This window comes from Grampus griseus (assembly GCF_964374135.1).
Source record: "Grampus griseus genome assembly, chromosome: 1".
Lineage (NCBI taxonomy): Eukaryota > Metazoa > Chordata > Mammalia > Artiodactyla > Delphinidae > Grampus > Grampus griseus.
In genome coordinates, this window is record NC_139017.1 from 181,239,828 (window position 1) to 181,259,833 (window position 20,006).

General features: G+C 65.2%; 1 protein-coding gene across 1 annotated transcript in view; it reads left to right on the plus strand.

Annotated features, from left to right (window-relative positions):
- Positions 1-20,006, plus strand: part of MEGF6 (multiple EGF like domains 6) — a gene marked incomplete at both ends in the record, with an annotated part of 100,731 nt that overhangs the window by 7,625 nt on the left and 73,100 nt on the right. The window contains 2 exons of the mRNA XM_082677445.1: positions 3,383-3,492; positions 14,589-14,693. Of these exons, the coding sequence (XP_082533571.1) occupies positions 3,383-3,492; positions 14,589-14,693 (215 nt within the window). The remainder of the gene's footprint in view (positions 1-3,382; positions 3,493-14,588; positions 14,694-20,006) is intronic.

Below are 20,006 nucleotides of genomic sequence, written 5' to 3' on the forward strand. Positions count from 1 at the left end.
CCGTAGCCGGTGTGGATGGGGGAGGGGCCAGGCTGCATCTCAGCAGCAAGGGCGGGAGGCCGGCCCCTGCTCTCCCCCACACCCAGCCAGTGTGGGTGCAACGTCTGAGGGCCCTGCCGTCTGAGGAGCTGCATTTAGAGGTAGCACGCTCTGTACCCCACGATTTGACTGCACCCCAACTTGTACCAGCTCAGGGTTACCCTCCCTCCCCTGGACAGACAGGAGGCCCCTCCTCTCTGGAGCTCCCAGGGGGCGGCCAGCAAACAAGGGCTCAAGTGGGCCAAACCTCGCTCTAGGGTCAGACTCTGTCTGAGCCTCTGTTCCCCGACTGCGGAGCGGGCGCATCAGGCCTGGATTGCAGCTGGGGGAGGGTTATGTAACCAGCCACGGGCCAGGCCACACATGTGGCTGCTACGTGGCAGCTGCAGTGACTCCCACTTCCAATTTCTGGGCTGGTGGGCCTGCTGCGTGGCCCTGGCAGGGCCATGTGGGGTGACACGGGGCTCTCTCCTGGCCCAGAGCAGGCGAGGTGATACCTGACAGACTGGATGAGGACGTCAGGGGGCTTGCTGCCCCCCTCCCCATAGCGGGCGTCTCCCCAACAAACCCGCCAGTACAGGCTGCCCCAGGGTGGGGGAGCTTGGGCCATGCGCCCCCTGGGGGGGCAGGAAGGAAGCGGGGTGGGGAGGGAGAGGATGCTCGGAGCACGGAGCCCACATGTGGGCTCCCACCAGGCCCCTCCCCCCTGATCCCGCTGTGCTGGGGCCTGGGCTTTGCGGAGGCTGCATAAGGTGGAGTGGACACCAGCCTGGTAGCCACGCCCCCCTGTCCACCTGGCCCTGCAGGAGCCAGCTCCTGGCCGTGGCCGGAGCCCCTGTGACTCTCCCATGGGAGGTGTCCCACATGAGCTGCAGGGGGCAAGGGCTGGCTCTCAGGCCCAGTGGGGGCTGCAGGCTGACCCGCTGTCTCCAAGGGTCACTAACTTTAGGGGATGCTGGGGAGGGCAGCAGATGGGCCCAGCTGGCCCGTCTTCCCGGTGACGGAGAGGAACAGCACGTAGCCCAGGGAAAGGGGAAATATTTACGACGGAAGGGCCCAGACACCATCCGCCCTGCCAGACATTGTCCACCACTGTGGTCGGTCTCTCTCCAGGCAACTGGTTTCATGTCCTGCCAGAGTGGTGGTGTGCACAGTCCCCCGAGCTGCCTGTACGCAGTGACGTGCGCACGTTCACACTTCCAGGAAGCGCCCTGGTGGTTTGGTGGGGTCCAGGTCCCCCGGCGGCCACGGGCTTCACACCACTCCTGAGGGCCGGGAAGAGCAAGCTGGGGGCAGGGGTGCCCATGTCTCCAGGTGTCCATGACCTCCGCTGCTCCTGGGGCCTCCAGGGCCCTCGACCCAACTGCCGTTGGCCAAGCCCCAGGTCGCCAGTCCTACAGATGGCAGTGGGCGCAGGGGTGCTGTGCCTGGAGGGTGGGCCCTAGGTTGTCCCCTCCCCTCCTCCCGTTCCTCCGCTTTCTGTCCCTCTCTCTCCCTCCCTCCCTCTCCCCCCAACATCCCCTTGACCAGGCTTGTCACTGTAAACACAGGGACCTCACAGCCGTGGACCCCAGGGCCTGTGCTGAGCCCTGGGTCCTGTATGAGTTTCCTGTTGCTGCTGTAACAAATTATGACAAACTGAGGGCTAAAAACAACAGGGATTTACTCTCTCACAGTCTGGAGGTTAGAAGTCTGAGGTCAAGGTGTGGGCAAGGGTGGTCCCTTCTGGAGGCTTGGTCGGAGGGTCTGTTCCAGGCCTCTCCCCGCTCCTGTGATGACTGGCCATCCTTGGCACTCCTGGGCTGGTGGCGGCATCACCCCAGTCTCTGCCTCTGTGGTCGCCTGGCCTTCTCCCTCTGTCTGTGTCCACAGTTCCCTCTACTTATGAGGACACCGGCCATTGGACTAGGGCCCACCCTAAGCCGGTACGCTGGCCTCGTCTTAACTTGAGGACATCTGCAAGACCCTATTTCCAAATAAGGCCACCTTCACAGGTTCCGGGTGGGCGTGGATTTGGGGGACTCCGCTTGGGGTCGGGGCAGGCGGGACAGTTAGCCGTCCATCTTCCTGACCATCACCAGATGGAGGTGGAGGTTGTCTGGGCTGGGGTGTCAGGAGGGGCAGCCAGGGTGGCTTCCCCGGGAGGTTGGCAGGGGTGTCAGGCAGATCCTTGCGTTGCTTAACCCACTCTCCGAAGAAGCAGAAGCAGAGGTTTCCAGAAGGGACCCAGGAGCCCTGGCGTTTGGGTGCAGCTGGAGGGAGGTGGGTGGGGGGCTGAGTAGGAGCGGGGCACCCCCTACCCCCCACCCTGGCTTCTGCTCCAGGTTCATGGTTGCAGGCGAGTCCGGGGCTGGGCAATGCCAGGAGAAGCAGGGCGGAGGCCGGGGCTGCACTGGCAGAGGTGGCCCTGAATGGCTGGGCTTACAGGGGCAGTCTGGATTTGGGGAGGGGATAGACAGAAGGCCCTTACCCCTCTGGGTGGTGAGGCCGGTCTCTCTCTGGTGCGTAGGCACCACCTTCCTGCGGCCACTCCCCATGCCAGGCCCCAGGCTGGCTGGATCAGCTGCCTGCTTCCAGCTCCTGGTTGGGCTCTGCCTCCCTCTGCTCAGCCTTTGTGAGGCCGTACCTCTCCCATCAGAGCAGGAACCAGCCTTGGACCTGGGCCACCCTCCTCCAGGAAGCCCTCCTGCCTGCTCCCTTCTGACCTCAGGGCTGTGTGCTCACACACTCGGGTCCTCCTGCTGCTGCCCACCGTTGCTTCACCCCCATCAGCCTGTCTCCCTCGGGCAGCCCTTGGTGGGGGAAGGGATCCCTCCTCGGGGACGCCCCAGGACAGGCCCGCCACCTGCCTCCTTGGTGCATGGGTGGGCCGAGAGCCTGGGGTGCGGCCCGCCCAGCACTGGGCACCTTGGCCCACGGGGCTCATTCCAGGAGCCACTCTCGCTCCCAGGTTGGACACTGAGTCTGACCCCCAGACCCTCGCAGACTGGCTTGGCGATGAGAGCCACGTGTGGGGCACGATGCCTGTTCTGAGGCCGGCTCAGAGCCGGGACCACCCTGGGGGTGGAGAGGGAAGGGGCGGCGTGTCGCCCTGTTGCTGGTTCCAGGACGGCTGTCCACCCCCCCCCCCCCGCTGCCCCCAGTGGCCCCTCGTTCACCTGGTGCGGCCGCGGGATGCAGACCTTCCGCCCACCTCCGTGCCTTAACCTGCTCGGCTGTGAAATGGGGACAGTGGGAGAATCGGTCTGGGGGACTGGGGGCGGTGAGAGCCGAACGCATCGGGCAGAAGTGCCTCGAGCCCGGTCCCTCGACGGTAACGCCCCCCTTTTCCCTTCTCTCCTAGAACTGTCTACTACACGGGCTACAGGCAGGTGTACGCCACGGAGGCCCAGACCGTGTTGCGGTGCTGCCCGGGGTGGAACCAGCAGCCCGGAGACCAGGGCTGCCTCTCCTGTGAGTGCCCGGCAGCCCCGCCCCGCCCCCCTCCTGCCGCAGATGCCGCAGCCTCCCGTCCAGTCTAACGGGATGTGGCTCCTGGGCGGTGTGGGAGACCTCAGGGCCTCTCTCTCGGCCACTCTGCTCGCCAGAGGCTGCTTGAGTGACATAACGAAGGAGAAGGCCCAGTGAGTCCTCCAGCCCCGACGCTGGCCGGAGCCAGGAGAGGCTGGCGGGGGCGCCGAGCTGGAGGGTGGGGGGCCGTCTGCTGGTGCCCAAGTGCCCGGCACCGGGGAGGGGTCCGAGGATAGCTCCGGGGCCGTGGGTTGGCGCCAGTGGGCTCAGACGCCCCTGAGCTCGGGTGTGGCGTTGGCGTTATGGAGCGTGAGCCCCTGTCCCGCCTGCCCCGCCTCCCCAGCCCCGCCTGTCCCGCCTGCCCCTCCTGCCCACGCCCCGCCTGCCCACGCCCCTCCTGTCCCGCCTGCCCACGCCCCGCCTGTCCCGCCTGCCCCGCCTGCCCACGCCCCGCCTGCCCCGCCTGCCCCGCCTCCCCACGCCCCTCCTGTCCCACCTGCCCACGCCCCGCCTGCCCCGCCTCCCCACGCCCCGCCTGCCCCGCCTCTCCACGCCCCGCCTGCCCCGCCAGTCCACGCCCCGCCTCCCCACGCCCCTCCTGTCCCACCTGCCCACGCCCCGCCTGCCCCGCCTCCCCACGCCCCGCCTGCCCCGCCAGTCCACGCCCCGCCTCCCCACGCCCCGCCTGTCCCGCCTGCCCCTCCTGCCCCGCCTGCACTCGCCCCGCCTGCCCATGCCCTGCCTGCCCACGCCCCGCCTGCCCCGCCTCCCCACGCCCCGCCTGCCCCGCCTGCCCCCCCTGCACACGTCCTGCCTGCCCACGCCCCGTGCTGCGGGTCCGTCCTTCCCCCTCACCAGCGTCCTGGGCCTCAGCCTCCTCGTCTGCTGCTTCCTTCAAAGAGGGAGGTCCTGACAGATGCGGCGGGGGGGGGGGGGGGGGGGGGTAGCCCCTGAGGATCCGCACATGACCGTGGGCAGCCTCTGCTGCAGACTCGGGGACGGGGACCGAGAGGGGCTGGAATCGGGTTCTGATCTTAGCAGCTGGCTGTGAAGCCTCTGCTTCGTAAAAGGAATGGGCATGGCTTGGAGTCCAGCTGTAGGGTGTTTGGGAAGGGCTCCCGGCCTGCGGGTGTGGGCACAGGTGGGCCAGCAGGGGAGGCTGACTGGGTGCGAAGAGGCAGTGTCCCTCCTCTGGAGAGGTCTGCCCACCCAGGGGTCGGGCCTCCCCTGAACCGGCGCCGTGGCATCTGGACAGGGTGAGACCGGGCTGCACTGTGAGGAGTGGCGGGTCATGGTTCCCCACGGAGCGGGTTAACCACGGGTGGGCCGTTCTGTGCCTGGGGTGGGAACCGGACTTCAGGGGTCACGTCCCCGCCTGTTCTCCGGTCCCCGGGGGCCCATAGACGGAGGCCACAGATGCCCTTTGTGAGCTCCAGCGGGAAAGGGGGGAAAGTAAAAGCTGTGGCCATGTTTGTCCAGGAGAGGAAATGAGTAATTCTCCCCAGGAAGGGAGGCGGGGGACCGGGTGGACGCCGGCCAGCGGCCCCCGGGTGCGAGTGTCCAGCTCTGACAGCGGCCTTTCTCTCTGTGGCTCTCATCTCTACAGCGATGACCTGTGGAGGAGAGGAGGTGGGGTCTAGGCCTGCGTCCCCCCGGGTTTGTGAGGGAGAGTGTGGCCTCTCGCGCCCAGGGAGGGGCGTGGGTGCACCTGCGCATGTCTGGCCTGGGGTGGGGACCCTCTGGGCTTGGCTTCCTGGGCAGGGGGAGGGGCAGGTGCAGGTCCAGGTTCGTCTGGCAGTTTTCCCACAATTATCGTCTGCTGCGCACCCCTGAACTGGGGTTTGGTGACCCTTGGGGTCACCTGTGTCTTGGAGTGACCATCCCAGGTTGGGTGAGGGTAGCGGGAGGGCCAAGGGCCGTCCGGACCCCAGGAGGCCCACTGCGGAGACGGTCCAAGGGCTGGCTTTTCAGGAACGGAGGCAAGCATTGGGTCAGGTCCGTAGTGCCAGGGGTCACGACAGTCTCACCCCTAGCCTGGTGGGCCTGTCCTGTGGTTCTGCCTGTGCCCCTGGCCACAATGGTCGAGTTGGCTCTGCCCTGGACTGGCCGGCCGGCAGGAGGGGGGATGCAGCCACGCCGCTCGGCGAGTGGGTCCTGAACCAGCCCAGGACTGACCTTTGGGGTTTCTCAGCCATGGGGAGGGCTCTCGGCCGGGACCCTCCCAGGGCAGCCTGGGCCTTGCGGCTGGCTGGGGGCAGGGCTGGGGCGGTGGGGAAATGGGGGGATCTCGGCTGCTGAGTCAGGCCCTGGGGGTCCAGGAGACGCGGGACAGGGTCCCCACGTGTGTCCTGAACTTGAGGCCCTGGCTTTCTTGGTTGGTTGTTTTTAAAAACTCATTTTTAGGGCAGGATTTACTTATTTACGTATCTGGCTTTTATCTGTTTTTTTTTTTAACAATCTAGGAAGCCCTGTGATCTGGCCTCTCGGGGCACTCACTTGTCCCCCAAGTGTCTGGGTGGCCAGCGTGTGAGGGTAGGTGGCGGTTCACACGGGGCAGGGCAAGAGCCCAGGATCCTGCCCTCAGCCCCGGCTCATTGGTTCATTCGTTCATTTTTTCACTCATTCATTCGTTTGGTCTTTGCTCCGCTGCCCCCGAGCGCTGGGGATTCAGCGGGACCCGGTGGGTCAGTACCTGCCCATGGGGAGCTCAGGTCTGCCAGGAGGCCGGCTGCTGCTGGAGGACACTGAAATGACACTCATGCGTGAGGATGGGCAGACCAGGCCAGCCAGATGGGCGCTGGGGTGTGAGGAGAGCCGGCTGGAGCCCAGGAAAAGGAAGTGGAGGCAGGGGAAGGAGGAAGGAGAGGTGGGCGGCCAGGGGCCCTTCCTCAGCCGCCCCACATCGTGGCTGAGCCCTTGGGGTCACTCTGCCTGTAGCCCCTCAGGGCTAGTTCCCAGCTGGGTGGAGCTGGAGACTTCCGGAAGCCTGGCTCCAAGCCCTTTGTGCATTTCGCACTGGGGGCTCTCACAGGGGGCACTGGGCTCAGGTGCAGGGTCACATCAGGCACTGGTCTTGGGGTCCCAATAGGTGCCGGAGCCCCCAGTCCCTGGGAGGCCCTGCCTCGGGGGTGTCAGGTGTGAGTCCAGGGTGGCTGCCTTTGGTCCCCTCCTGGCTGCATGCAAACAAGCGTCAGGCCGGCGGAGGGGGTCAGGGTCCTCCGAGCCCCTGAGGGCGAGCAGAGGGGATGGCGATGAGGCACAGGGCTCCCGCCCTCCCTCTTTCTCTCTGTCTGTTTGCCCCTTTCCTCATTTCCCCACCTTCCCCCTCGCCAGCCTGACTAGCCCCTTCCCTTGTCCCCCGGTCCAGGCTCTCTGCAGCCAGGGGACCCGGAGAGGTAGGCAGGTGGGGGCAGGGCCCTGGGACGCTGACCCCTGCTGGCCCCACCCCTCTCCACCAGCCACAGTGAAATGTCCTCCCTGGGATGTGACCTGGAAACTGGGCTGCGTGCGGGACAGCGTCAGGGCCCCGTGGTGTTTGTGCAGGAAGCTTCTAATGGTGTTGGGATTCCTCCGAAACCCACTTAGCAGCATGTGTGACCGGGAGGTGACCGGAAAGAAGACGTGCCAGCTGGGCGGGGTGCCTGGTGACCAGGGCCCCCCCCAGGACCTGTGGGCCCAGAGCACGTGTGCCCGGGGGCCTCCTGCTGTCGGGGTGCCCTCCTGCCCAGTGGCTCTCTGAATTCCACCTCTGTCCCAGTCGGGGCAGATTTTGCCTGGACGCTCCCAGTGTTTCAGCCATGGTCACCCTGGGTCCGGGCTCCCCCTTATCGAAGCAGGGACCCAAATGCACAGATGAGGTACCTGGCCTGGAGCGGCTCAACCCCCCAGACACCCAGCATGCGGAGCCCGAGATGGAATGGGTGCTGGGAAGACTGTCTGTAGCTCCAGCTTGAACCCTCTCCATGTGGGCTGGGCTCAGTCCATCGGAGGAGGCCACAGGTCGGAGAGGCAGTGCCCGAGGAGGGGCCAGGGGCTGCACCGGCTCCGTGGGTGTGAAGAGAGCCCTGGGAAAGGGGAGCTCTGTGTAAAGCATGTTAAGCAGGTACTGTGTTTGCAGGACTTCTCAGAGGCTTTGATATACCCGTGTGCGCTGCAGGCTTCTTTTTTTTTCTTTTTCTTTTTTTTGGAGTTAACAGTGTTTTAAGCAAATGGAGAGGGGTTTCTTTATCTGGTTAGTGGGATTGGATAATGAGGGTATATATATATTTTTAAAGAAGATGTTGGGGGTAGGAGTTTATTAATTAATTAATTAATTTTTGGCTGTGTTGGGTCTTCGTTTCTGTGCGAGGGCTTTCTCTAGTTGTGGCGAGCGGGGGCCACTCTTCATCGCGGTGCGCGGGCCTCTCGCTGTCGTGGCCTCTCTTGTTGCGGAGCACAGGCTCCAGACGCGCAGGCTCAGTAGTTGTGCCTCACGGGCCTAGTTGCTCCGCGGCATGTGGGATCCTCCCGGACCAGGGCTCGAACCTGTGTCCCCTGCATTGGCAGGCAGATTCTCAACCACTGCGCCACCAGGGAAGCCCCGCTGCAGGCTTCTGACAGACTGTGTAGTGTTTTCCAAACTCATTTTTTCTTAAAAAAGGAAGAAAGCAAAAGAAGCAAAAAGGCAAAACAATAAAACGGTGTCCCTAAAGCACGTACTGGGGAGTGTGTAGGTGGTCCACTCGACCAGCGTCTGTGGAGGGCTGACGGGGCGCCGGGCGCTGCGCTTGGGCATGGGAGGGGCCTGAGCAGAGGCTAGTACCTGCCCTGTTCTCATGGAACAGAGGGGGAGAAAGGAACGGAGGGAGGGAGGGAGGGACAGATTACATGCCGGTGAGTGGGGAAGCTACAGAGAAAAGTGAGGTGGGAAGGGGCTGACCGAGGTGGTGCTGGTTTAGGTGGGGTCTGGGAGGCCTCTCTGTCCAGGGCATTGGTGGCCTGTGTGATGTGAGTGGTGGGCCTTGCTCGTGCCCAAGGAAGAGCCCCACCACAGAGGGAAGGGAAGGTTCCAGGCCACAGGAACAGGGAAGGGCTGAAGCCGTGGTCCCCACGCAGGGAGCCCAGACCACTGGATGCAGCCCTGGCTCTGGGTGCCAGTGCCTATAGTCAGGGCCCCGGGGTGAGGCCTGGGCTCGGCGCCCCTGCGTCCCACTGTCGGACCGCCAGGCAGGCCTCCCTTCCCTCCCACCTCCTGTGCGGTCCTGCGGCGCTGGGCCTGGCCGGTCGGGGCCTGCGGGGAAGGAGCTGCAGGAAGGTGGCCGTGGGCCCCCGGGGAGGGCCGCCCTCGGCTTGCTGGCCTCTGCCCTTCACTTTTCCTTTTCCGTTCTGGATGCCACACGGCAGCCCTGCGCCCAGCGTGGGAATTTGCAGAGCTGGCATCCTGGCTCTCCTGTCCTCGGCGTGGACGTGAATGTCCCCCAGGTTGCCGGGGGAGGGCGTGCTGTCCTGCTGTGTCCTGCACACCCCTGGCCTCTCCAAATCGTGAGTCACATCCAGACTGGCCCGGCCCTGTGCCCAGCACACGATTACGCACCCACTCACACCCAGAGGGGCTCGCCACACACAGCCTCACATACACATGCGTGCACACACGTGTGGCTGGATTTACTCACAGGTATGTGACCTACTCACGTGCGTTCACTCACACGCGTGTACACACATGCTCATGAGTGCACACCTACGTGTACACTCACGTGAGCACGATCGCTCACACGTGTGCACGAGCTCCCACTCCCATGGGTGCGCAGACGCCCACGCACGTGCTCTCACTGGGGCCACGACGCGGTGGGGAGCACAGGCAATGAGGCGTGGAGGTGCCCCCGTCACCCGGAGCCCAGAATGATCCGAGCGCCAGGCGGAGCAGGGGCCTGGTCCAGCCCTTCTGGAAGGTTCTGGGTGCACAGCGCCCACCCCCCGCCGACTGCCTTCGGGAAGTGGACGTGATGGGGGCAAGGAAGGATGCTGCCCTGTCCAGGTCTGCTCTCCAGGGCTTTTGCAGCCCAGGATGGGCCTGGAGGGGGCAGCGGGCTTCCGCAGTCCTCAGAGTCCGTGGCCCCTCAGCCTCCCACTTCTCCTGTTGACCGGACATGGTCTCCCAAAGCCAGTGTGGCTCGCCTGTGCCCGGACTTGCCACGATGCAGGGGCTCTGGGAGCCGGGTCTGCCCGCCTGTCTCCTGGGCCCCCCCGTGTGGTGGGTGCTGGTGTAGGCACAGGGCACCGGGCAGCCGGCCTGGAGGGGTTGGCCTTTCCTCAAGCACTGGGAGTCTGAGTGTCCAGCATGGAGCTGAGGTGGCTCCCTCCCTGCTGCAGGGGTCCCCGCAGGGGTGGTTGGAGTGGGGCGTGTGATCCGGGTCCCTAGCCCTCGGCCAGCGCTGGGTGGAAGGCTGGCAGGAGCAGGGTGAGAGGGAGGGGACGGGAGGGCTCAGGCCCTGCTCTGTCCCCTGGGCTCCCAGGGAAGTGGCCTCCCTTCCTTAGCCACTGTCAGCTTGAGCTGGGCACCCACGCCCGCCCGTGCACCGGCAGCTCTTATCAGCGACTTGGACGAGGCTTAGGAAACGCTGCCCTGCAGCCTGGGCGATACGGAGGGAACCGCCCCTGTGTCCCCGTGACCTTGAGCTGAGTCAGCCCGCCCTGCGGGGGTCTCTGGGCGGCTTGGGCGGAGGTGCCTGGGGACGCAGAGGGGCACTCGCTTGCAGGCTGGCTCCCAGAAACACATTCGGTGACCTTGGTGTGTGTTCGCAGCCTGTGGGTGGGTGTGTGGCCTGGCAGGCTGGACAAAGGTGTCCGCCTGGGTCACCCTCTCCCGCCTGTGGTTCACTCAGCTTTCCACTAGCCCCTTGGCGGGTGGAGAGAAGGAGCCCAGGTCCAGGGAAGTGGTCCAGGGGCTGAACTTGCTGAGCCCTTGGAGAGCAGTCGAGTCCTATTTCCATGGCCAGCCCGTCCTGGGACAGCGCGGCTGCAGCCGCCACGGCCGGTGGGCTTGATCAGGGTCCGGCCAGGCACAGGTGTCTCCTGCCTTTCGCCGTGAGGGGAAGTGGCTGGCATCAGGATGCCACTGGCGATGCCTGGACATGGTGTCCTCGCTCTGGGGGCTGTGCTGCCTATATCTGCCGTCCCGCACCCAGGCCCGGCCAGGAGCACCCTCGGGACTAGACACCCCTAAGGACCCTCCCAGCCTCTGGTTCTAGGAATGTGGGCACGTGCGCCTAGCTTCACCCCAAGGCGAAGGCCTGGCCAACGTGCCCGCACCTTGGCTCCTGGTCTATAGCGTGAGGAGATCGTGGTCCCTGGACGTGGGCTGCTGGGGGGCTGTGGGTGTCTTCAGCTCCAGGAGACAGTGTGGAGGCAACACTCTGAGCGCGTGAAGGGTCCGTGAGAGTATTGCGTTTGACGTGTATAGGGGAGTTTAGCCCAAATTTCCAACCACTGATAAGTATGAGGGCTGGGACTTGAACACGGATCTGCAGAGCCTGAGCTGCCTTGCCCTGCGAAGGCTTCTGGGCGGCGGGAACCAGCGGGGTCTGGGGAGGGCGAGAGCATCCCATAGCCTCGGAGGACGTGGCCGCCTGGCAGCCATACACCTTGTGGGCACCGTGCCCCACCCCCGGGCTTACCTCTACCTCTTCTTGGATTTCTCACACTCGTGGGTTCTGACAGTTCCTTCCAGGGCCCCTGAGGGTCCTGTGGGTTCAGTCCCAGCCAAGGGCCACGAGGGTGGGTCCCCAAACCAGCCCCCTGCTGTCCCCCTGGCATACAGTAGGCTCTCATAAAATTCATTAAAAATGTAGCTGATGTTAAGTATAAAACACGTCTGTTACTTAGCAATCTGTAAACCGTTTTCAAAGCATCTAACCTTCATTTAACATCTGTACGTGGAGTTTTCATGTTTTGCATTTCCATGCGTCCCGCTGGGTCTGTTTTCCTACCTGCCAACTCTTTTCTCACATACGGCCCCTCCTGTTGCTCTTCGAGGAAAACAAACGTCCTCACAGGAAGCCACGGTCTGCTGCCCCTGAGCTGCATTTCCAGGTTTTGGCTGTCCCGTGCCTGTCGCCTGTGGCCCTTCCTCAGCTGCGGTGGGGTCTTTTGGGGGGCGCTTGTCCCTCAGGTGACTTGAGTGACAGCGGGAGGGGTGGCTGGCTTGCCTGGGGGAGGGGTCACACAGGGCTGGACCCACGGGTGCTCTGCAGTGAGGCGTCGTCCCTATGCCCTGGCTGCCCGTCCTGCCATGAGGCGTGTGTGCCCAGTGCCACCCCGTGCCACTGGTCTCAGGCTTCCCGCCACGGTAACCCCATCTTTCCCGTGTCCCACGAGCCTTGGGACCGCAGGGAGTGCCCGTTCGTGGTTTGGGGCATAGCTTTGTGCATCTTTGGTGTGAAACCTTTTCTTTTTTCCATCTAAGGATGTGCTGCCCTGGGCATCCCTCTTGCGTCCTGAGTGCCTGCCTTTCGCCCCAAAGGCTTCCTGACGAGTGACTGTCTCACGTCCCACTTGGCCTGACATTTAATTATCTCTTTACTCATTCATTCAACAAAGTCTGTGGAGCCCCTTCTAAGTGTGGGCGTGTCGGTGGCTCCAAGGAACGTGATGGTGTTGGAGGTGCGGTAGCTGCCTGCCCCTAGGGAGCCCAGGCCTGGGGCGGGAGCTCAGCTGTCGCCCCTGTTAAGGGCTCGCTACACTCAGAGGTGCTGCGGTGGGAAACCACAGGGCTCTGTGAGCGCTGATTCGGCTGGGGGCTTGGAATGGCTCCCTGAGGAAGTGACGACTTGTCCAGGTGGACAGCCGCTCGGGTGTGACGGGTGGCTGGGGGGCTCTGTGCCAGCTCGATGGAAAGCCACAGAAGGGAAGGGCTCTCAACCAGGCGCCCATGATCTGCTTCCTGTTGTGAAGGATCCCAGTGGCTGCAGCGTAGAGAAAGGACGCGGGTGAGTGCAGCGTGCGCGGGGATGCTGGTGGCGGTTTTGTCCAGCCTTGAAGCGGAGAGAAGGGTGAGCTCGAGGGGCGTGGGAGGTAGAAGCGATGGGCTGGCTTTGGATTGGACGTGGGCCGAGTGTGAGGACGGCTCCCGGGTTTCTGGCCTGAGCCTCTCTGTGCATGTGACACCATGTACCAAGTTGGGGAAGGGGCATGGGATCAGGCAGTGGGTTGGTACCTTCCCCTGAGCTCTGAACTGACCGCGGAGGTGGACGCAGGCAGGGTGCTGTCCGCGGGGACTCCCAGGCTGGGCGTGGACCTGGTGGGGCCTGCAGAGGCTGCTGGGGGGCAGAGTCCTGGGGTGGGCGCCAGCCTGGGCGTCTGATTCCCCCCGGAGGCATGGGCCGTTGCAGTGGTTTGGGGCTGAAGGTCTTTAGGATGGTGCAGACCTCTTTACGACGTGAAAAGGAAACAGCTGGCTTCTCTTCCTCCACAAAACTGCACAAGTCAACAGGTTTCAGGCCCTCAGCACTGGGGACACTGGTGCACAGCCCAGGTTGGCCCCGGCCCGGAATTACCTGTGCGGGTTCCAGGGTCACTGTGCGTTTCCTCTTGGCTCCCCTGCAGCACCCACTTTGTCCCCCAGCCCCCCACTCCCACTGCATTTCAGAAACATCCTCAGGGAGTTTTTCAGGTGTGAGTGAGTGCCAGCTGGGACCCCGGCAGGGTGGCCTGAGAGGAGGGATCCTTCCAAGGCTGGGACAGCAGCCTGGTTATGGGACAGAAGAGGAGGAAGAAGCTCCCTGCAAAGACCCCTCATGTCTCCCCCGGCAGGGTCCTCCTGACTCTAAGTCAGAAAGCCCTGGGCCTGGTCCCTCCTCAGTGGCTGTGTGACCCTGGGCCATGTGCTGTGTGTCTCTGAGCCCTGGTTTCCTCATCGGGGCGGTGCCTCGTCTAAGGGGCTGCTTGGACCCGTGTGCCTGGCCGGCATCCCTCCCCTTGGGCTCTTCCACCATCCAGCTTTTCTCCCTGCTCCTGGCGGGAATGCTGCCAGCGATACAGAAGCTTGCTGAACCCTTGGGTTACTCCGGGCTCTGGGGTGCCTGGCGGGCGTCCAGGCCACTGTCCAGAGTGTCCACTCACCCAGCAAGCACCCCTGAAGCCCTTGGACTCAGGGCCCGGCTGTTGGGGTCACGGGGATGGGGGCAGAGCCCACCTGCCCTGGCCTTGCCCGCCCTGTGTAGGTGTAGGGGTCATGGCTGCAGGGCCGAGAAAATTGGTGCTGAAGCCCCCCCAGGGGTACCCGGTCCGGCGTGGGTCGGGGTCCCTGCTGTGATGGGGCTGGGACTGCACCTGCCCTTCCCATCCAGGGCCCCTGCCTCCTGGGCCGGCTGTGGCCTCCTCCACACTGTGGCCTGGAGCCGGAGGGGGCTCAGTAGCCCTAGGGCACCGCAGGCAGTGGGTTCAGGGTGCCTCGTTGGGCCCCGCTGGGGGTGGGGTGTGGGGAGAGGGTCTGGGAGCAGGGAGTCTCCTCTGGAGAAGGTGGGGAGGCCAGCCGCTCGCAGCCCTGACCCTCCCTCCCTCCCCTCTCAGGGGACCTGGGCTGGTACTGTCCTTCCTTGAGGGTGGGACCAGTCTGATCATTTCCACCGTTGCGGTCTTGTGGGGAGGGGGCCTTGGCCAAGCTTTCAGCCCACTTTAGCTGTGGGCTGTTCCCCTGTACCCTCTACTCTCCACCCTCGTCCCCCGACCTCCCCCAGAAAATGCCCTGGAGCTCCTTCATGTCCCATTGAAGGGAGTGGGGTTTTTGCCCCTTCCAGGGGGGCTTCACTGAACCCAGACCCTGGGGTGGCGGTGGGGCTCCAGCCCTGGTGGGCCGTGTGTGACCCACCCTCCTGGGGCCCCCTTTCCGGGGGCGGTGCTTTCCTGTCCCTTGAGGGTCCAGGTACTGTCCAGGCCTTGAGGCCTCACCTCGTGGGGAGACTTACAGGGGGGAGGCGTCTCCGGGGATCTTGTGTCCTGGCTGTGGGCTGGGGGTGCCCCCAAGCTCCTGCCCCTCCTCACGCGTTTTCTCCCTCCCTCCACAGCCCAGTGCAGCCCCGGCCTCTGCTTTAACGGCGGCCAGTGCGTGCCTGACTCGGCCCAGCTGTGCCACTGTCCCCGCGGCTTCCACGGTCCCCGCTGTCAGCACGGTGAGTGGCATGGTGTCCCCTGCAGGCACCGAGGCTCTGGCGGTCCGCGTGGGCGGGCCGGGCGGGGGTGGGGGGAGGAGGTAACCCTGTCTCATGGAATGCCTCTGCACCCTGCCATCTCCGAGCGCTCCCTGTCCGATCGCGCCCTCTGCGGGCAGGGATGGGCCGGGGTCCCTGGGCTGGCAGGGAAGCAGCACGTCCCAGGGGCCCCTGAGCTGCACCCCTGCCCCGCCGGAGGCTCTCGCGTCCTACCCGAGGGGACCGATTGAGTAAACGCCCCTGCAGACGGGAGCCTGACACGCTGAGGATCCAGCCGGGGGGCGCTGCGGGTGTAGATGGGCTTAAAGCAGGTGCTGGTGGGGGTGCTGCAGGCGAATGCCCGAAAAGTCCCCCAGAGAACCCCGCAGACATTCCTCCTGGCTTGTGGCGTGAGGGGAAGGTGTGCGTATCCCCGGTGGTTTTCTGCTTTGTCCAGAATTTCTTTGCTGACCGTGTAGCTCGCAGCTCCTGCCGGAACAGGGCATAGAGCCACGGCCGTCATTGAGATGAAGCACTCTGGACAGTTTCCGGTGCTTTGAACTTGCTTCTGGTGAGCAGCTGGGGGCCTCTTCCAGGGGGAGACGGGGTGTACATCCTGCGACGCGCTCTTCAAGGCTCTGGATGCCCAGTAAACAACAGGAGGGAAACCAGGAAATCGTGGGGAATTGAGGCCCCCGTTTGCAGAGGGGACCCCTGCGCCCTTGCCGTTCCCTGTGCATGCACAAGTGTGTCCCCCCCAAAGCGTGGCTGAAGGCAGGGGTCCTGGGGAGGTGCTGGGTCGCACAGTTCTGAGCCGGGCGCTGGTACCCAGGGGTGCTGACCTTTGTCGAGAAGGCTCTGGTGGCTCTGACCGCTCATCGCATGCCCTCTGCGAGCCGGAAGGCTCTGTGCTTCCTGGGCTCTGGGCGGCCGGGGGCGGGGGCTGCTGCCCGGGCCACGGAGTGAGGACTGCTGTCACCTCCAGGTGCTGGGGGTAGGGGGTCCCTGCCCTGTGCCCTGTACCATCCAGGCTCCATCCTCAGTCAGGCCTCCTCGTGGTTTTAGATCCCGAGCCCCTCTGTGGGCTGCACAGAGGTGACCCCACCCCACACCATCGCAGACTGGGGTCCAGGCTGGGATGCAGGGGCGCAGCTGCCACGCTCCGCCTCTTCTCGGGGTCTTTCATGATGGCCGCAGATGGCTGTGGGGAGATGCTGGACTGTGCGGGGTCGGGGTGGGAGGGACGTCCTGGCCTCCAGCTGCCTTTGGGGATGTTGCTGGGACTGGGTTGTGGCCTGATGGGCAGCAGCACGAGGATGTGACTCTGCAGTGTGGCCTGTCCCTGGTCTCGCCCTCAGGAAGCAGCCGGGACCCCCACTAGGGCCAGTCTTTCTCTAGCCCCTCGCCTTCCGCCCTGCTCCCTGTGGCCACCAGCCCCCACTCCGCCTGGCGCTCTTTCGGGCGCCCAGCTTGGAGCATAACTGATGGGCGCTCCCTTTGTACTGAGCAGCGCCCCTCCCGTGAGACCCTGACCCTCGGCCTCCTGGGCACCACAGGGTACACGGGCTGGCAGGGGCGCAGTGGGGAGGGCTGGGCACCCAGCGGGGCACTCTGCACCCAGCTGGATGGGCGCCTGGGACAGCTGCTGGGCTTGGAGACCCACCCTCGGTGCTGCGGGGAGGGGGCGGGCCGGGTGGGAGCCGCAGTCTTGCCAGCCTCTTGCGGCCTGGGCTCCAGGCTTGGCTTTGCCTCCAAAGCAGCCCTGCTCCCCACGGTCACTGTGGGAACGGCCTCTCGGGCGGGCACACCCGCCTGGCCCTTACTGCGCTCTGCCTGCGTGGCCCCCCGAATCCTCACTTCTTCCGCTTCGTGGAAGAGGAATCTAGGGTCAGGGAGGCCCGGAAGCTGCTGACTGCTCAGCAGAGCTGGGGCTGGAAGCACAGTCTGGCCCAGCGAGCACCTGGAACCTTCCGGCCATGCCGTCTCCGGGCGCGGTGCCAGGCCTTGTTGGGGGTGGAGCACGGTTGAGATCTGCTTTGGAGGAGAGAGGGGTGGATCCCCGGGTCCCCACCCTGCCCACCTCCCAGGCAGGAGCATCTGTACTGGGGGGGGACTGGGCTCATGACCAGTCCGTGGCCCTCCAGGGTCGGGGGCTTCCAGGAGTGGCCAGTTGGGTGGCAGATGTGGCCTTCAGGGAGCAGTAGACAAAGCTGGAGGGTGGCCCCTGGGCCTCCTCCTAGGGCACCACCTCCTGGAAGGAAGGCCTGGTGTTCAAGGGCTGGTGTGCGGGGCTGGTGTGCGGGGCTGGGTGTGTAGAGCTGGCGTGCGGGACTGGGTGCGGGGCTGGGTGTGCAGAGCTGGGTGTGCAGGGCTGGTGTGCGGGGCTGGGTGTGCAGGGCTGGGTGTGCAGGGCTGGTGTGCGGGGCTGAGTGTGTAGAGCTGGCGTGCGGGACTGGGTGTGCAGGGCTGGGTGTGCAGAGCTGGTGTGCGGGGCTGGGTGTGCAGGGCTGGGTGTGCAGGGCTGGTGTGCGGGGCTGGGTGTGCAGGGCTGGGTGTGCGGGGCTGGGTGTGCAGAGCTGGGTGTGCAGGGCTGGTGTGCGGGGCTGGGTGTGCAGGGCTGGGTGTGCGGGGCTGGGTGTGCAGAGCTGGGTGTGCAGGGCTGGTGTGCGGGGCTGGGTGTGCGGGGCTGGGTGTGCAGGGCTGGGTGTGCAGGGCTGGTGTGCGGGGCTGGGTGTGCAGGGCTGGGTGTGCAGGGCTGGTGTGCAGGGCTGGTGTGCGGGGCTGGGTGTGCAGTGCTGGTGTGCGGGGCTGGGTGTGCAGGGCTGGGTGTGCAGGGCTGGGTGTGCAGGGCTGGTGTGCGGGGCTGGGTGTGCAGGGCTGGTGTGCGGGGCTGGTGTGCAGGGCTGGGTGTGCAGGGCTGGTGTGCGGGGCTGGTGTGCGGGGCTGGGTGTGCAGGGCTGGTGTGCGGGGCTGGTGTGCGGGGCTGGGTGTGCGGGGCTGGTGTGCGGGGCTGGTGTGCGGGGCTGGGTGTGCGGGGCTGGTGTGCGGGGCTGGGTGTGCGGGGCTGGGTGTGCAGAGCTGGTGTGCGGGGCTGGGTGTGCGGGGCTGGTGTGCGGGGCTGGTGTGCGGGGCTGGGTGTGCAGAGCTGGTGTGCGGGGCTGGGTGTGCGGGGCTGGGTGTGCAGGGCTGGTGTGCGGGGCTGGTGTGCGGGGCTGGGTGTGCAGAGCTGGTGTGCGGGGCTGGGTGTGCGGGGCTGGGTGTGCGGGGTTGGGTGTGTAGAGCTGGTGTGCAGAGCTGCTGTGCGGGGTTGGGTGTGTAGAGCTGGTGTGCGGGACTGGGTGCGGGGCTGGGTGTGCAGAGCTGGGTGTGCGGGGCTGGGTGTGCGGGGCTGGGTGTGCAGGGTTGGGTGTGCAGAGCTGGGTGTGCAGGGCTGGGTGTGCGGGGCTGGGTGTGCAGAGCTGGCGTGCAGGGCTGGGTGTGCAGAGCTGGTGTACGGGGCTGGGTGTGCAGAGCTGGTGTGCAGGGTTGGGTGTGCAGGGCTGGTGTGCAGAGCTGGCGTGCAGGGCTGGGTGTGCAGAGCTGGTGTACGGGGCTGGGTGTGCAGAGCTGGTGTGCAGGGTTGGGTGTGCAGGGCTGGTGTGCAGAGCTGGCGTGCAGGGCTGGGTGTACAGAGCTGGTGTGAGGACTATGCCCCCTGCAGAGGCCGCCCCTGTTCCCTTCCGGTCCCTCCACGCTGGGTTTGGGGCCGCCAGACCTGAGACCTGGCACAGCTGGGCATATGTAACTCACCCCCCATTTATAACTGATACCAGTTTTGAAAATAAAAGCCGTATTTTTTTTGGTTCCCCCAAATTCTTTCATTTGAACAAAAGAGTGGGGGAGGGAGAAGGGGACTCTGCTGGGTTGATGGTGGAGAGCAAAGGGGGAGGGGAGTGCTCAGGAAGAGCCCCTCCCCCGCCTGGGTGCCTCCTCCCTCTTAGCTTGGGCCTGCCTGCCCACCTCTGCCTGCCGCCCCCCCTTCCCCCCCCCCCAAGGCTTTCTGTAGGAGATACAGGAGCACAAAGGGAGCCTGTGCTGGTGGGGCCTGGGGGGGCGGGGAGGGCGGGGCCCAGCACAAGGCCTCGGTGCAGTCTGTCCAGGGCGGCTGTCCGTCCAGGGCGGGCATCGTGTCATCTGACACGCCTGTGGGCCTCAGAGTAACGTGCCGGACCCCACTCCCCGCGCTGTTTTGTGGGGATGAAGTATGGGGGACGTTTGTGCAGGTCACAGGTGTCAGTGCAGGTGAGGCTCGGGGTGCCCTGGGGGGTGGTGGCGACCTTCGCTCCCCAGAGGCCCGGCCCGCTGAGAGATGTGAGGGATGACGGGTGGGGGAGGATGGCCCCATGTTCCTGGGGTCCCAACACGCACAGTGTCCCCGAGCTCCCGTGGGGGGTAGCACCCACGCGGCCTCTCCCTTGGGGTGGCCTGTGGTCGGCATGCCCTCTAGGACCGCCGGCCTCCCTACCCTGCGGGCCGGCACCTTCGGGCAGCCCCTGACCCTTGGTGGGCTCCTGCCCGGAGTGAGAGACGGCAGAGGCCTCCCCCCGCCCCCCGCCCCTCCAAGATCTGCCAGGGACGAGTGCTTCCCACGGCCGGCTGCCCTGGAATCTTACAGGAAAAACAGGCAAGAAAAACGTATGCTTCAGAACATACTACGTCTTAACTTCCTTTTGTATAATAAATGGTGACACAGTGGACACTGGTCATTTCTCATGACCTGGTCTCTGCTGACCTCGGGGAACGAGGGCAGACTCTGAGGTCTGAGGCCCAGTCACCTTAGGTACTTCTTGATCTAAGAAGCTTTGGCCCTGGTACCCTCTGGACCTCAGTTTCCTCACCTATAAAATGGACGGGTTGGGCCCATCTCAGGCAGTTCTGGGACTCACTCCCGGGTCCACACAGCTCTCAGGGCGTCACTGCTGACGCCCAGGAGAGGGCCGGGTGGTCCGGAGGGCTTCCTGGAGGAGGGCCTGTGGGCTGAGGAAGGCTTAGAGAGGTGCAGGTGGGGCAGGGTGGGCTTTTCCAGGTGGGAGAAAGGTGGGGGCAGAGGAGCAGAGTGGAGGGAGTGAGTCAGTTTGGCCCAGAGGGTCTGGTGGGGATGGACGGCAGGGAAGGTTCAGCCTGGAATCTGAGGAGACTTAGCGTCCCCCTCTGAGCTGGTTGGAATGACCGGGGAGCCTGTGGGCCTGCCCCTCCAGCCCCACCCTACTCTGCGGGGAGGGACCTCAGTGGTCCTGCCTGGAGCCTCCACGCCCA